At 37.4% G+C, this 14,785-nt stretch overlaps 1 protein-coding gene across 5 annotated transcripts in view; it reads right to left on the reverse strand.

The window, feature by feature from the left end:
• KANSL1 (KAT8 regulatory NSL complex subunit 1) overlaps window positions 1–14,785 on the reverse strand; it is a 161,911-nt gene that overhangs the window by 45,722 nt on the left and 101,404 nt on the right. For all 5 annotated transcript variants that reach the window (XM_032236872.1, XM_032236871.1, XM_032236870.1 and 2 more), the window contains one exon: window positions 4,626–4,767. In XM_032236872.1, coding sequence (XP_032092763.1) covers window positions 4,626–4,767 — 142 coding nt within the window. The remainder of the gene's footprint in view (window positions 1–4,625; window positions 4,768–14,785) is intronic.

The following is a 14,785-nucleotide window of genomic DNA, read 5'->3' on the forward strand; positions in this document are numbered from 1 at the left end:
ACTTTGGAGGGGAGGGTTGACTTTTATGCAGGGATTCAAATTATTTAAAAATTATTTCAAGAGTTCCTCTGAGCTATAAAGATTCAGAATGGTATGTGGGCAGTCATTTTCTGTATTTACTGTTTTTTATGGTACAGATTCATGATAATTTGAACGTATTTCAAGCTTGGTGCTCTGCAGACATATTTGACGTCAACTCCTGTAACTCCATGCCAGAAGAGCAAATAGTATTGGACTTCATCTCCCCAGGGCAACAGGTTGTGCAAGACTGCTACTGCTGAACTGTAATGGAAGATTCAGACAATGGACAAAATTTCTCCTTAACACTTTTTCCTATGAATGGTGTCTGGATCCCATTTATACAGGTCATCAGAGAAACAGGAGAAACACTAATGATAAAGACTAATAAAATATTCTGAAATCACTTTATGACCTATTTGTAGTAGCTATGTCAGCAAATATAAAATAATTCTAATAATAGTTGAAAGGATAGATGTATTTTTGTATTTAATTTATAGAGCTGCCTGACTCAAAACAATGTGATTTTGAGCAACATACTACAAAAATAAACATTAAACAGAAAAAAAACACCTTTGTACAACTTTTAAAAACAATCCAGTATATAAAATGTAAGAGAATAATCAAATATAATAATTAAATAACCAAAACTAACTTTACTGAACTGGATCCAAATGCCTATGGAAAAAGCTACATCTTAAATACTTATTCCAATGATTGCTATACTACATTCTCTGTGCAGTGATGTTTTGCAATACCGTTTTATCTTTTCTGAATAAAATTCTTTGCATTTACTTTAATTTGGCTGCCTTTTCTGTTAAAATCCACAGAAAAAGCTTAACTTTTTAATTGGTTGTTGTTAGTCAAAGATATGCACAGAGCGCTTGACTATTATGCACCACAATCTTAAATTGTCATTTTATATTATTACATCTGGCAGGGATTAGAAATAAATTAAATCTCAGAATTAATAAATGTAAAAGAAAGTGAACAGTGCTGTTTTTGAAATAACTGACTGTTAAAGAACATTTTCCAACAAACTAAGAATGGTTCCAATTGTCTTATGGGCTAGGTTTAATTATTACATTTAGAAGCAATAGGTTTTGTTAGTTGAACTTGGTTTTTGGCACAAAAACCCTGTTTACACTGAATGTCAACCTGTACCAGGGAAAGCAGCACCTGGTTCTCTTTAAATCAAGGGAGGCAACTTCATTATCACTCACCATCAATCATATGGGCTGTGATAGTCAGGAGCTGTAATTATAATTGTAGAGGAGTACAAGTCCCTTTATCTTATTTAAATCATGCTGCAGCATCAGAAACCAGAAGTGTTATAATTCTCACCTTGAAAACCAGCCCATCTGCTCAGTCTCAAGGCCTTATTTCCAGAAGGAGACTTCATAGACCCTGAAATCCAGGTGTTGTTACTTAATGCTAGATCATACTGTAATAGGGTCACCTCGTCCTTAATCTGATCCTTAACCTTTATCTTATTTAAATCATGCTGCAGCATCAGAAACCAAAAGTGTTATAATTCTCACCTTGAAAACCAGCCCATCTGCTAAGTCTCAAGGCCTTATTTCCAGAAGGAGACTTCATAGACCCTGAAATCCAGGTGTTGTTACTTAATGCTAGATCATACTGTAATAGGGTCACCTCGTCCTTAATCTGATCCTGGATGAGAAGACTGACCTCACATGCATTACCAAAATATGGTCAGGTGTCATGCTCAGCCTCCATGCTTCCTATGTCTGGGTCATTTCTCTGATATGTGCCCTTCTACCTTTCAAGGGCAGATCAGTTACAAGAGGGCTGCTTGTCTCTCTATGGTCCAGATACTAAGTTTGCAGTGAAACAGACCTAGTTTGATGGTCCTGGAGGATTTCAACTTGCTTTCTCTATGCCCATAATCAGAAACTGCTTGGAGGTTTTTGACCACTATGGTATCCACAGACCTCATCCAGATTCATGATGGGACACCACAACAGAGATCATATTTGGATCTGGTTTTTGTCTTGGAGAAGTAGCAACATGATTTGGGGTTGGGGAATATTAATATTAGTCCCCTGCTACTCAGAGTTCTCCCTTTTTACCTTGCAGTGCTAACTGCTTTCTTCTGTAGAGAAAAAGACCCTATTTGATTGGCTGGTTCCAGGTGACTGAGTGCCTGGTGGAATTACAGATTCATTATTAATTATATTATAGTTTATACCCAAAGCTCTGATCATGGTTCAGAGGCCTTAATTATGGCCTGAAACAACATAGAGGAGCCTTGGATCATATTGTACCTGTATTGGGTCTCTATGATCATGGATCCTACAGAGCTGCCTGGTTTAACAAGAGGTCCAGGATATGAAGTGATGAAAAGGATACCTAGAGCACTGATGAAGAAAAACCAAGAACAAATTCAACACAGGCAAAGAACCTTTATCAGGACTTACTTTGTGATGAAAAGAGTATTGAAGTGAGCTTATTTCTCTGTTTTTAGTGTACTTGAGGATAGCCAACCAGCAGCCAAAAGGTAGTCACATGACCATGGGAGTCAGTCTTTGAAACTGGGTTATAAGGAACTTTGGGAAGATCCATTGTGACTTGAAATAGACACCAAGTAACCAGTCATAAGCGAAGGACTACCTGTATATGTTAGCCTACACCTATCCTTATTCCTAGTTTTATCGTTCAGCATCCAAAATCTTTCCTGATCCATTCCAATTTAATGCCACAATCAGGAAGAACTGCTGACAGTTAACACAAACGACAGCATCATAACCATAAAAAAATTCAGTAGACTTAATACTATTACTCTGCAGCATCAGAACATCACTTTCTAAATGATGGAATATTTTCCCAAGCCGTTAGGGAGATTGTTAACCTGGTTTTAAAAGAGGGAAATTATTCACATACGCTGCCATCAGAAATCATTAGCTCTAACTCTTATTCCTAACACGAAAAAGGGAAACCACTAACCATTTCTGCTAGAATAATTGATAATTAATTCTATAGTACTCTATAGTACCATTCAATTATTCTGCCATTACACTATTCTATTTTAAGCAAACAAAAAAATTTCCTAATTTTATCTTATATATTTCTGTTTAATCATATGAATTATACCCAGTAATAGATTGTGATAGAAAACAAAAGTAAAATGGTTGTACCCAAATGAGTATCTAACAAATACAATGCATATGAATTAAATCTATCCTGATTCATGAGAGGAGAATAATCCAGCATCAACAACTGCAAAGTACATTTTTTAAACAACTGATTTGCCACAGAGTTATGTACTACCTTGAGACTTCTGTAGAATTCTTCATCAAGCAGGAAATGAGATGGAGAGACAATGTGATTGAATTAGTCATTTTTAAATACTATATGTATCAAATTTTAACTAGCATATAGGACAAAGAAGCAAAAATTGAGCTCTGTATTTCTGGATATATATTTAATGACAGCTGTAACTCAAATGTCCTTTTCTCTTGCCTTGGGAAAAGTAATTAACACCTGGAAAGTCAGAGAGCAGAAATAAAGGCACAATGGTCATTATATTAGCAAGGCCAATGGTTCAAAGCTGGGGTACCTGGAAAAAGTCAATTGGAGTCAAATTAATATCTGGTAATTGAAATGAACAGATTAAATTACAAAGTAATCACTCAAATTACATGTTTTTCTAGTAGGAGCAAATTGCTATTTGGCCTAATTTGGATATATTTATTATTTTCTAAGCTTTAAATGACACTTCAATCATAGATGACCCTAAAAGGTATATACTCCAACATGCTAACAAAAAATTAAATCAATTAAAATGATAAAACAGTAATAACAGTAATAAACCACATTCGTTATCATACTGTGGCATGATACTCTCTGTAGGAACTAATTGCCTACTATGAGGTGGGAATTCAACATTCTATCCATCTTCAACGGCTTTCAAAAATAGTCAGGATCAAGTAGCCTTACTAAATGCCAGCAGGGCTGATCTGATCTCCTGATTTTACTTCTTTTCCTTTCTGTGCCACATATTCCGGGGAATTTGAAGCCTGGCAAACTAGAACTACTAATGAAAATAAACCATCAATTAGCTCTGCAAATTCTGCTATAACATATTTCTAACACCATTCATGTTATATCTGGTGATAAAAATGCTAAGACAGATTAAGCCATAAAATCCTGTTATCCTCTATGCAATGCAAAACATATATTAAGGTATTTGCAGTATAGGTAGTTCTCAACTTATGACCAGATTAGGGACCAAAATTTCCATAGTTAAGTGATTGTTAAATGAGACACACCTGTCTTTATGATCTTTCTTGCCACAGTTGTTAAGTGAATCATTACAGTTGCTAAATGAATCATGTGATTGTAAATGGCAACCATCTAACGTCAGAACGTTGCAATTGCCACAAAAATTCATGCCAGTTGCCATGTGCCTACGTTTTGATGAAGTGACCTTGGGGCTTTCTGAGATGGTTGTAATGTTGAGCACTGGTTGGAAGTTCACTGCCATTGTAATTTGAACACTCACTAAACCAACGGTTGTAAGTTGAGGACTACCTGTACTATAATAAATGGTAAAGATCCAAAAGAAGTAACTTTTGCTTTCTTACCTTGTGGGCTCGAATTTGTTTGTATATATCTGTTTGCTGCCGGATTCGGTACTCTAAATCTGAGACATGAGCTTGAAGCCAGTTCCAGCGACTGACAATAGCAGCTCTGTCTGCTGCCCACTGCCATTCTGACCGTCGCCTCCTGGAAGAGAGAAATAAGCATTCTGTATTGATGACTGCACACATGCTGCCCCAATTCAAGAATCACCCACCCTGACCGCTTTTGTCCTTTTCAACAGCCTTTTTTTAGAAGGGTGGTGGTATAATTCTACAGATTTGGAATAAAAAATATGCAAAGAGCCATTAGAGATGAGCATCTAGATTTCTGCTTGATTATATCTGACTAAAGTACTTCTGACACATTTGCCTAACCTTTCTCCTCAATCTTTAAGTTTGGCAACTTATTGACTCCAAAATATTAGACTTTCCTGTTTCATACACATATTCTTAAATAAAATAAAGCTATAGTTGTTTTGATAAAAATTCTCAATGGAAATGTGATCATGTTGTCCTTGCCTCCTTTCAGCCTTATCAACCCTGTATCTCTCCTTCAAAATGGAATGGAAATTTCCAAACTAGAAATACAGAAAAAATATTCCAAATAAGGTGTCATAATATCAAAGAGGAATATTTCTACTAGGCAAGTTTTAGAAACTAGCTAATACTGTCCTTGAACTTTTGTGTAAATACTTTTTTTAAAAGACATCACTTTGAAATTAGCTGATAAAAATGATGAGGTAGCTTCTTGTTAATATTTTCCCAAACCGCATAATCATATAGCATTATCAACAGAGCCAAAGAAGTATTCACAACATTTCTCTTCAACTCTACATAAGACTATATTTTATGCTCTGGTATTATAAACATAAATCTTATTAGCTACACAAAACCATTACTTGGCTGCATAATCAGTAACTGGCTGGAATAAAAAACTTAATAAGAGATATGGATGTGAATGTGTTATACATTTAGCAAAAAAAAAGACGGGGGGGCTGGATAGTTAGCAGGCTCAAATATATTTCTAGGGAAAATGAGAAGTTCTCACAGAAGAAATTTATGAACATATCAGAAGCAGTAATCCAAGTTTTAAGTATGCAGAAATTATTTATATTTCAACTTCTTGGTTCTTTTTCTCCAAAAACTCAAATATTATATTCTCTGACTTACCAGTAATATATTGTTCTGATTCCTAAATAAATTAATCAAACTTAATTAATGTCTACTTTAGTATCCTACAAAAAAAATCCCCTAACAGAGCAGTATCAAAAATAATTTATAAGAAAAGAAATTCATATGAAAAATTAAGGAGATTCTAATTTGATTTTTAAAATTAATAAACTTTCTTCCATATATTTTCAATCATCAACAGAAAAATAAGAGACTGAATACCAAGTAAACTTGTTTATATACAAATACTGCAGACCAGCATTAATCTCCCTGTCTTTTTTATTTTCTACCTAACTATACACATACAGTGGGGCAAAAAAGTATTTAGTCATCCACCAATTGTGCAAGTTCTCCCACTTAAAAAGATGAGAGAGGCCTGTAATTGACATCATAGGTAGACCTCAACTATGAGAGACAAAATGAGAAAACAAAACCAGACAATCACATTGTCTGATGTGGAAAGAATTTTTTTTTGCAAATTATGGTGGAAAATAAGTATTTGGTCAATATCAAAAGTTCATCTCAATACTTTGTTATATATCCTTTGTTGGCAATGACAGAGGTCAAATGTTTTCTGTAAGTCTTCACAGTTGGCACACACTGTTGCTGGTATGTTGGCCCATTCCTCCATGCATATCTCCTCTAGAGCAGTGATGTTTTGGGGCTGTCGTTGTGCAACACGGACTTTCAACTCCCTCCAAAGGTTTTCTATGGGGTTGAGATCTGGAGACTGGCTAGGCCACTCCAGGACCTTGACATGCTTCTTACGAAGCCACTCCTTCGTTGCTTGGGCGGTGTGTCTGGGATCATTATCCTGCTAAAGGCCCAGCCATGTTTCATCTTCAATGCCGTTGCTGATGGAAGGAGGTTTGCACTCAAAATCTCACGATACATGGCCCATTCATTCTTTCCTGTATATGGATCAGTCGTCCTGGTCCCTTTGCAGAGAAACAGCTCCAAAGCATGATGTTGCCATCACCATGCTTCACAGTAGGTATGGTGTTCTTTGGATGCAACTCAGCATTCTCTCTCCTCCAAACACGACACGTTGTGTTTCTACCGAACAGTTCTACTACTTTGGTTTCATCTGACCATATGACATTCTCCCAATCCTCTTCTTGATCATCCAAATGCTCTCTAGTAAACTTCAGATGGACATGTACTGGCTTAAGCAGGGGGACACGTCTGGCACTGCAGGATCTGAGTCCCTGGCGGCATAGTGTGTTATTGATGGTAGCCTTTGTTACATTGGTCCCAGCTCTCTGCGGGTCATTCACTAGGTCCCCCATGTGGTTCTGGGATTTTTGCTCACTGTTCTTGTGATCATTTTGACCCCACGGGTGAGACCTTGCGTGGAGCCCCAGATCAAGGGAGATTATCAGTGGTTTTGTATGTCTTCCATTTTCTAATTATTGCTCCCACAGTTGATTTCTTCACACCAAGCTGCTTGCCTATTTCAGATTCAGTCTTCCCAGCCTGGTGCACGTCTACAATTTTGTTTCTGGTGTCCTTCGACAGCTCTTTGGTCTTCACCATAGTGGAGTTTGGAATGTGACTATTTAAGGTTGTGGGCAGGTGTCTTTTATACTGCTAACAAGTTCAAACAAGTGCCATTAATACAGGTAATGAGTGGGGGACAGAGGAGCCTCTTAAAGAAGTTGTTACAGGTCTGTAAGAGCCATAAATCTTGCTTGTTTGTAGGTGACCAAATACTTATTTCCCACCATAATTTGCAAAAAAAAATCTTTCCAAATCAGACAATGTGATTGTCTGGATTTGTTTTCTCATTTTGTCTCTCATACTTGAGGTCTACCTATGATGTCAATTACAGGCCTCTCTCATCTTTTTAAGTGGGAGAACTTGAACAACTGGTGGCAGCTTGATGCCACTCCCCAAACTGCTGGCCTGATGTTTTCTCTTTGCACTTGGTAGACCAGGGCGTAGACACGCTGGCCCGATGTTTACTCTTTGTGTTGGGTAGACTGGGCCAAAGCAACTCAGCCAGCTCCTTACATTTTTCCAGGACAGCCCCATGGGCCAGATCCAACCATATCACTGGCCAGATCCAGCCCACGGGCCTTGTGTTTGACACCCCTACCATAGTTGGACTATCAAGAAGTTCTATTGTGAAAATCCCCTTTTAATTGAACCCATTAATTTTCAGTATAACTGAAAATATTAGTCATTTGTATCAATCTTTCAAGTTCTTAACAATATCTGCAATACTCTTAAAAATTTCTGTGCTTGATCAAACATCCACATCTTCTCTATGTCGCAACAAAGACCCGTGATAGCGATTCTATGGCACGCATGCCACAGGTGGCATGAGGGGGCCATATCTATCGGCATGCGAGCCGTCAGCTCCAGCGTGCATGCCAGCCAGCTGATTTTCGGCCTTTCAGAGGACTGGAAGAGGCCGTTTTCGCCCTTTCCAGGCATCAGGAAAGCCTCCAGAACCTGGGGAGGGCAAAAAATGGGCCCAACGTGAAATTTGGAAATGATCTGTTTCTGGCTTCCAGAGTTAATCTATTCCTGGATGTTGTCTCCACCAACAATGGAGAATGATAATGCTACAGAACGCAGTGGTAGAATTTTTTTTGGGGGGGGGGAGGTGCCTTTGAGTGTTTTTACTCCTGGCTACTGCCTGGAGGAGTCCTTGAAGTTTTCTTGGAAAGATTTTCAGAAAGATCTGCTGCTGCCTAGGGACTGAGAAAGAGACTGGCCCAAAGTCATCCAGCTCGATTTGTGCCTAAGAGGGGTCAAGAACTCTCAATCTTCAATTTTCTAGCCTGGTACCTTAACCACTACAGCAAGTTGCTACATCAATCTAATTCCCAGTAGAATGGACATTTCCCCATCTTTAAGAACAAAAAGGAAAGCCTTCTCATTGAAAACCAACTTATCTTCCTAGTATGCTGGGATGATGGCAGCTTTATTTTACACATGTAAATATTATTTCTCTAAACAAGTATTATAATAATTTAAATTCTATCCGTTCTGCAATTTTAATATGGAAAAAATTAATTCTACTGCATATTGCATATAGAAACTGAACACAAAACTCCCCTATAAGGAAATGATTGGGAGTGCAGGGGATGTAATAGCTTCCTATAATATTACATTATTTAGCGGAAGCATACAGAAACAACACAGAAGAATCTGATGCACTTGGTTTGAAAGTAGAACACTTATGTACATTGTTCAAACTGACTATAATGTTTGAATCCCCCTCAATCACTTCTGAAGGGAGAATTTAAATTATGTAATGCTTGTTATACCATGCATTTCCAGCAATATAAATATAAAGGGAGGGAGGGAGAGAGAGAAAGAGAGAATGAGAATGAATCAGGATGGTAACAATCCCCTTGAGTGGAGGATTGGACTACAAGACCTTCAAGGTCCTTTCTAACCCTATAGATTCTATGATAAACATGTAAAAGAATTATGCCATAGTGGCCAGAAGTAGTGGATCTGTTAACAGTATTAAGTATAAAATGCCAAAAGAGATATTTCTCCTGATGATTTCTTTTAAAGAAATTCTGAGTCACAATAAATGTCTGATAACTCTTTATTTATATTTTGATATTCTGTTATTTTTAGAACAACCTGAAGAGTATTTTAATGGTTATGGCATTATGTATAATAATACTAAGCTAAACCAAGCTCCAAATTCCTGTCTTCACAGGTACTAAATCTTTACAGGTAGTCCTCCCTTAATGGCTTAATGGATGGTTACTCAAAGTTACAACAAACTAAAACTCTTTCTCAAAACGATGACTGAGAAACACACATGCACAGAAACAATTTTGGATGCTTTGCAGCTATCAGATATTTATTATCAGTTGCAGAGTTCCAGTCATGTGATTGTGATTTGCAATGTTTTTTTGCCAGTTTTAAGCAAAAAAAAAAAAAAAAAAAAAAAGCCTATTGGATATGTTGTTTCTACTGACCACAATGATTCAGACTAGGACTGTTGTAAAAATGGTCATAAAAATCAAATCAGATCAGATGACCTGCTTAACGACCACAATTTCCAACCCAAATTCCAGGCGCAATATAATCTGTTAAGGTACCTATAAATATCTTCCTAAAGGCAATTGCCCAGGTGGGTCCCTTCCCCTGGAGGGTAGGGGTGTTGTTAGTTAGAAATGATCTTTCCAGAGAATCTTGTCAATCATGATACACTTTTGCTATTAGGGAAAAACTTATTTCCAAGGCTTCAAAATCAGTGATGACTCAATTTTAGGGAACCCTATAGAAATATAGAAATATTTTACTATTTTCCTGAATGTGTTTTTATCCCATTACAATTTCCAACCAATTATTTAAAAATAAAATTATGTTTCCAAGCATTTTCAACTATCATAATTATGTTTTGGCTACCAACCACATTAGAAGTCCTTGTAAATATCCTTGCTTTTAGACCTTTATTGTTGAAATTTTATTTAACCTTTCTCTAAAATCTAAAGAACTATTTTTTAAAGCCCTTGTTTACTTTCCTCTTCAATCTGCACAATTGTAGGAGAAAAAGGGTCATGCTGACAAATCCTTGCAGGTTATGAAAGAAACCTGACATGCCAATCAAGAGTTTGGTGGCTACTGGCAATGCCGGAGCTGCTGCTGGTGAAGCCTGGAAGCAATTTGAATCACTTTGCCACCCCTACCCCCCAAATCTTCTGTTGTGATGGAACAAATTTGACTTTTTAAAAAATTCATGGATGCTTCACAGATTATATGTGGCCCACAGACTGTATGCTATGCAGGCCTAATCTAAAGTAATTGTTCATTTTTCATAACATAGTTCAAGCTTCTTTAATAGGAAAGAGGGGAAAACTTTAAAAAATATTTGCCAACAGCTGGTCAGAAAGAGTATAAAGAAAGCATGAACAAATAAAGAGATTGTAAAATTGCAAACCAACTTTTAGAGCCGAGGTGGCGCAGTGGTTAAATGCAGCACTGCATGCTACTTCAGCTGACTGCAGTTCTGCAGTTCGGCTGTTCAAATCTCACCGGCTCAGGGTTGACTCAGCCTTCCATCCTACCGAGGTGGGTAAAATGAGGACCCGGATTGTTGTTGAGGGCAATATGCTGACTCTGTAAACCGCTTAGAAAGAGCTGAAAGCCGCATGAAGTGGTATATAAGTCTAACTGCTATTGCTTTTCTAATCCTGAATCTTCAAGTCTACTGAACTGTAACTATCATCATCATCTTGACAGTTGGAGTCTAATCCTGTCAGAAGGCATGTGTCTGTAGAAGACTAGCATCAATCAATTCACTTACCACTAGGTGCACTTAGATATGACTGCATCTCTCAAACATGGGAGCCAGGTGTAATCTTTAAAAAGCTATTACAAGATTGTTTCAGGAAAATACAGCATGACATTTTATCAACATTTGAAATAAAGGGTTGATTAAGTAGGCAGGACCAAATCTAATTTGTTTTAAAGATTTCTATGGCAGTCCATCTTAAGAACAAAACGCTGAGCATCTCATAATCATAAAAAACCAATAATGCATCCAGTCTTGTTCTATACTTGTTCATCCCACTTAATTCTCTTTAACAATAATACATATAATAATTTAGAACTCTTGCAATAGCCTTTCCCAAGCTAGATGCACTACAAATATGTTGCTATTATGTTTATTCTATTTTAATTCTACCAGACTAAAAAAAAACCTATGGGTAACATACAAAATAAATAACATAAAAATAAGTAAAACTGAAATACAATAAAAAGTAATCCAGAAAAGAGTTCAAAGAGAGACGCAAAATGGCAATACAGGTAACACATAAATCCCAGTTTCTCAAACTGGGTGTGGGGCATCTCCCATCCACCCAATTCTAAGGCCTGGAAACAGTCAGAGGCCACATTTCTGGTCTCAAAAGATGGCATTGTTTAAATAAAAGTATCTGGAGCAGAGTCACTCTTCTGCATCATACAATACTAGGCAGCAACCATGGAAGAAAGATGGTCCCTCAAATAATTAGGCCCTATGTCATAGTAGAAATATTACATGAGCATGCCGAGAGAAACTCATCATTGTTTGTGTCACTGCATTCTGGACAACTTGAAACTTCTGGATGTCCTTCATGGGCATACCCACATAGAATGCTGCAATAGTTGCGCCTTCAGGTGGTAAAAAATTGTAAAACTTCTGCCAATCTAACTTGTATAGGTGAATTCAAGATTTCTAGTTTCTTTACTAATGTTCATTAAGCAAGGATCTGAATAGTAATTTCTTCTATTGAAGAAAGATGCTTATGTAGATATGTGCACAGTATATAGATCAGTTTTACACCACAATAAGATTAGTTTTGTGCATATAAATAAAGGACAATATCATTTTTTGCCTGGATAATTTAAAATTCTTTCTACAAAAACAGAATTTCTCCTGTAACTTCAGGATAATGGGAGGGGGGGGAGGAGGCAGAGGTGGATATCTTAGAATAAAATTGCCCGCATGATACATATTTGCTGTCAAGGCCTCTGAAGTTTTAAATTTCAGGATGTGGGTGTGCTGCAACATCTATGAAGAAAATGCAGGCAAAACCAAAACAGCGCTCTGGTTTACAAATAAATTGGAGATCTTAATAAAATTAAAAGTAATCCCTGTTTATACTTTCAGTATGGATCATATTCTAAAAAACTGGGTTATTTCTTCAGCCACAAAACATAAGCTTGTTGGCATCTGAATACGGATCAGATTTTATTCAGTGACCTTTTTTCACAACCAGTTTTTTTTTTTTTATCAGACCCAGAGAAAGAACTAATGTAGCTAATACAGCTTAATGTCCTTAGACCACAGACATTAGTGCAAGATAGTAGAAGATCAAGGAAGCAGAATAAAATGTCAGGGACACTTTTATCACATCCACATCTGTGTGCCTTAGACAAGCCAGCACCACAGGCTCTTTGACAAGGACAACCTCCTGTAAATTTAAGCAGATAGCACTTGTAAAAGGGAAACTGAATGCACATAGGTACAGGAGATGGTAGAAATTTAAGTTTCACTCCACCTTCTTCTGTAGATCAATGTCGCAGTACAGAAAGGAGGAAGGAGGGAAGTAGACAGAGGAAATAAACAAATGCACGCTGGGAAGGTCTCTGTCCTTTATTTATTTAGAAAAAATAAAGGGAATAACTAGACAGAGGAGGAAGAGCCACCAGGATGACTGGAATGTATGAGCTAAGCCTCTGAGTTATAAATACTGCAGCAACTAAGCAAACTAAATAGAATGAACATACATTACTTCCTTTTTTTAAGGGATGGGCGGGTAGGGTAGGTTTCGTCTTTTCTTCCTCTCCTCTGAAGCACCGTTAGATTCACACATATGCCTCTACACAGAAAGGTAGTTATTATGTTTTTAAAACCTCTAGAGGGTTAATATCAGTATGGTAAAGAAAGAAAATGAGGAAGCAACTGTATCTAAGGCTTCTGCCTTAAGCAAATGCTGGAGTAGAATGTGTATACATGCATATTTCCCGCTTCTCCAAATCTTCACATGAAAATGGCCCAATGTGTATGGGGAAGGGGGGAAAGAATGAGTACAAGCACTTGCATTTTTTTGCTTCCCAGTGGGAGGGGGTTGTGCCCTAGCCTTTTAAAAAGGCTGTGGTCTGCCCTCATTTTAAGAAGCTATTACTAGATTCCACTCCGTTAGATAATTTTTGACCTGTTTCCAATCTTCCTTTTGGGGGAAGGTTGTCGATTCGATGGTTGTATGGCACCTCCATAGGTTCCTGTATGAAATTGATTATCTAGACCCCTTCCAGTCAGGGTTCAGAGCCCTCGATATGGGATTAAAACAAAATTGGTTATAGTTTTTGATGATTTCCGGTGGGGGTGGGAGTGGAATGGTGTCTATCCTTGCTCTATTTCATCTTTCAGCAGCCTTTGATACATGTAACTATGGTATCCTTCTAGAGTGGCTTCTTGGATTGGAAGTGAGAGGTTCTATTCAATTCCTTCCTCAGGCCACTCTTAGTCAGTATTGACAGGAAGCAAGAGGGCTTGGCACTCTCCCTGTTTTTGTTTAATGTTTTCATGAAACTGCTGAGTAAGACCATCTGCTACCAAGCACATAGATATCATCAATATGCAGCTATATGTTTCAGCCCATGGCGAGTTAAGGAATGCTGAGAACTCCATTTCATAGTACTTGGAGGCCGTTAAGAGCCATTAAGATAGAGAGCAATGGGCTGAAAATGAACTCTGGCAAGACAAAATAGCTCTTGGGGGGGGGGGGGTCCATGGAAAATTACCATCTGATCTTGGATGGGGTGGCACTGTCCCAGACAGGCCCATTGCATAATCAGTGGATTCTCCTGGACTCATGACTTCTGCTCAAGAAGCAAGTGGCAGTCATGGCCAGGAGAGCCTTTGCACAACTGTGGGTTGTTACTGTTTATATATTGGGTTTTTTATTTTCTGTAAGCAGCCCACAGTCACTAAGAGTGAGTGGGTGGCCATATAAATTCTCTTCATAAATAAATGAACATGATATATTCATTATCTTAATAATTTTAGTCTATTATTTTATTTAAACTCATGTTTTACTTTGAATGAAAAGATCTGATTTGTTTTCTAATAGCTCTGGGTTTTTTTTGAAAAAAAATCTTGAGTTTATTTGGAATTAGGAGCTCTAAATCCACTAACCTGGTTATCTTTGATAGAAGTGCCCTCCGAACTTGGTTAGAATTAGATCATGTGCTAATTAGGAATGATAGACATTAGTGGTGTATACCACAAATAACAACAGGCTGAGGAAAGATGTGTCCACTACTTCTAGATTGAGAATACTGTTAGGTGCACAATACAAGTAGTTCTCGACTTATGACCACAGTTGAGCCCAAAATTTATGTTGCTAAGTGAAACATTTGTTAAGTGAGTTTAGCACATTTTATGATTTTTCTTGCCACTGTTGTTAAGTGAATCACTGTAATTGTTAAATTAGTCAAATTGTTGTTAAGTGAATTTGGCTTTGCTTGTT

This window comes from Thamnophis elegans, chromosome Z (genome assembly GCF_009769535.1).
Source record: "Thamnophis elegans isolate rThaEle1 chromosome Z, rThaEle1.pri, whole genome shotgun sequence".
In the NCBI taxonomy this organism is placed as follows: domain Eukaryota; kingdom Metazoa; phylum Chordata; class Lepidosauria; order Squamata; family Colubridae; genus Thamnophis; species Thamnophis elegans.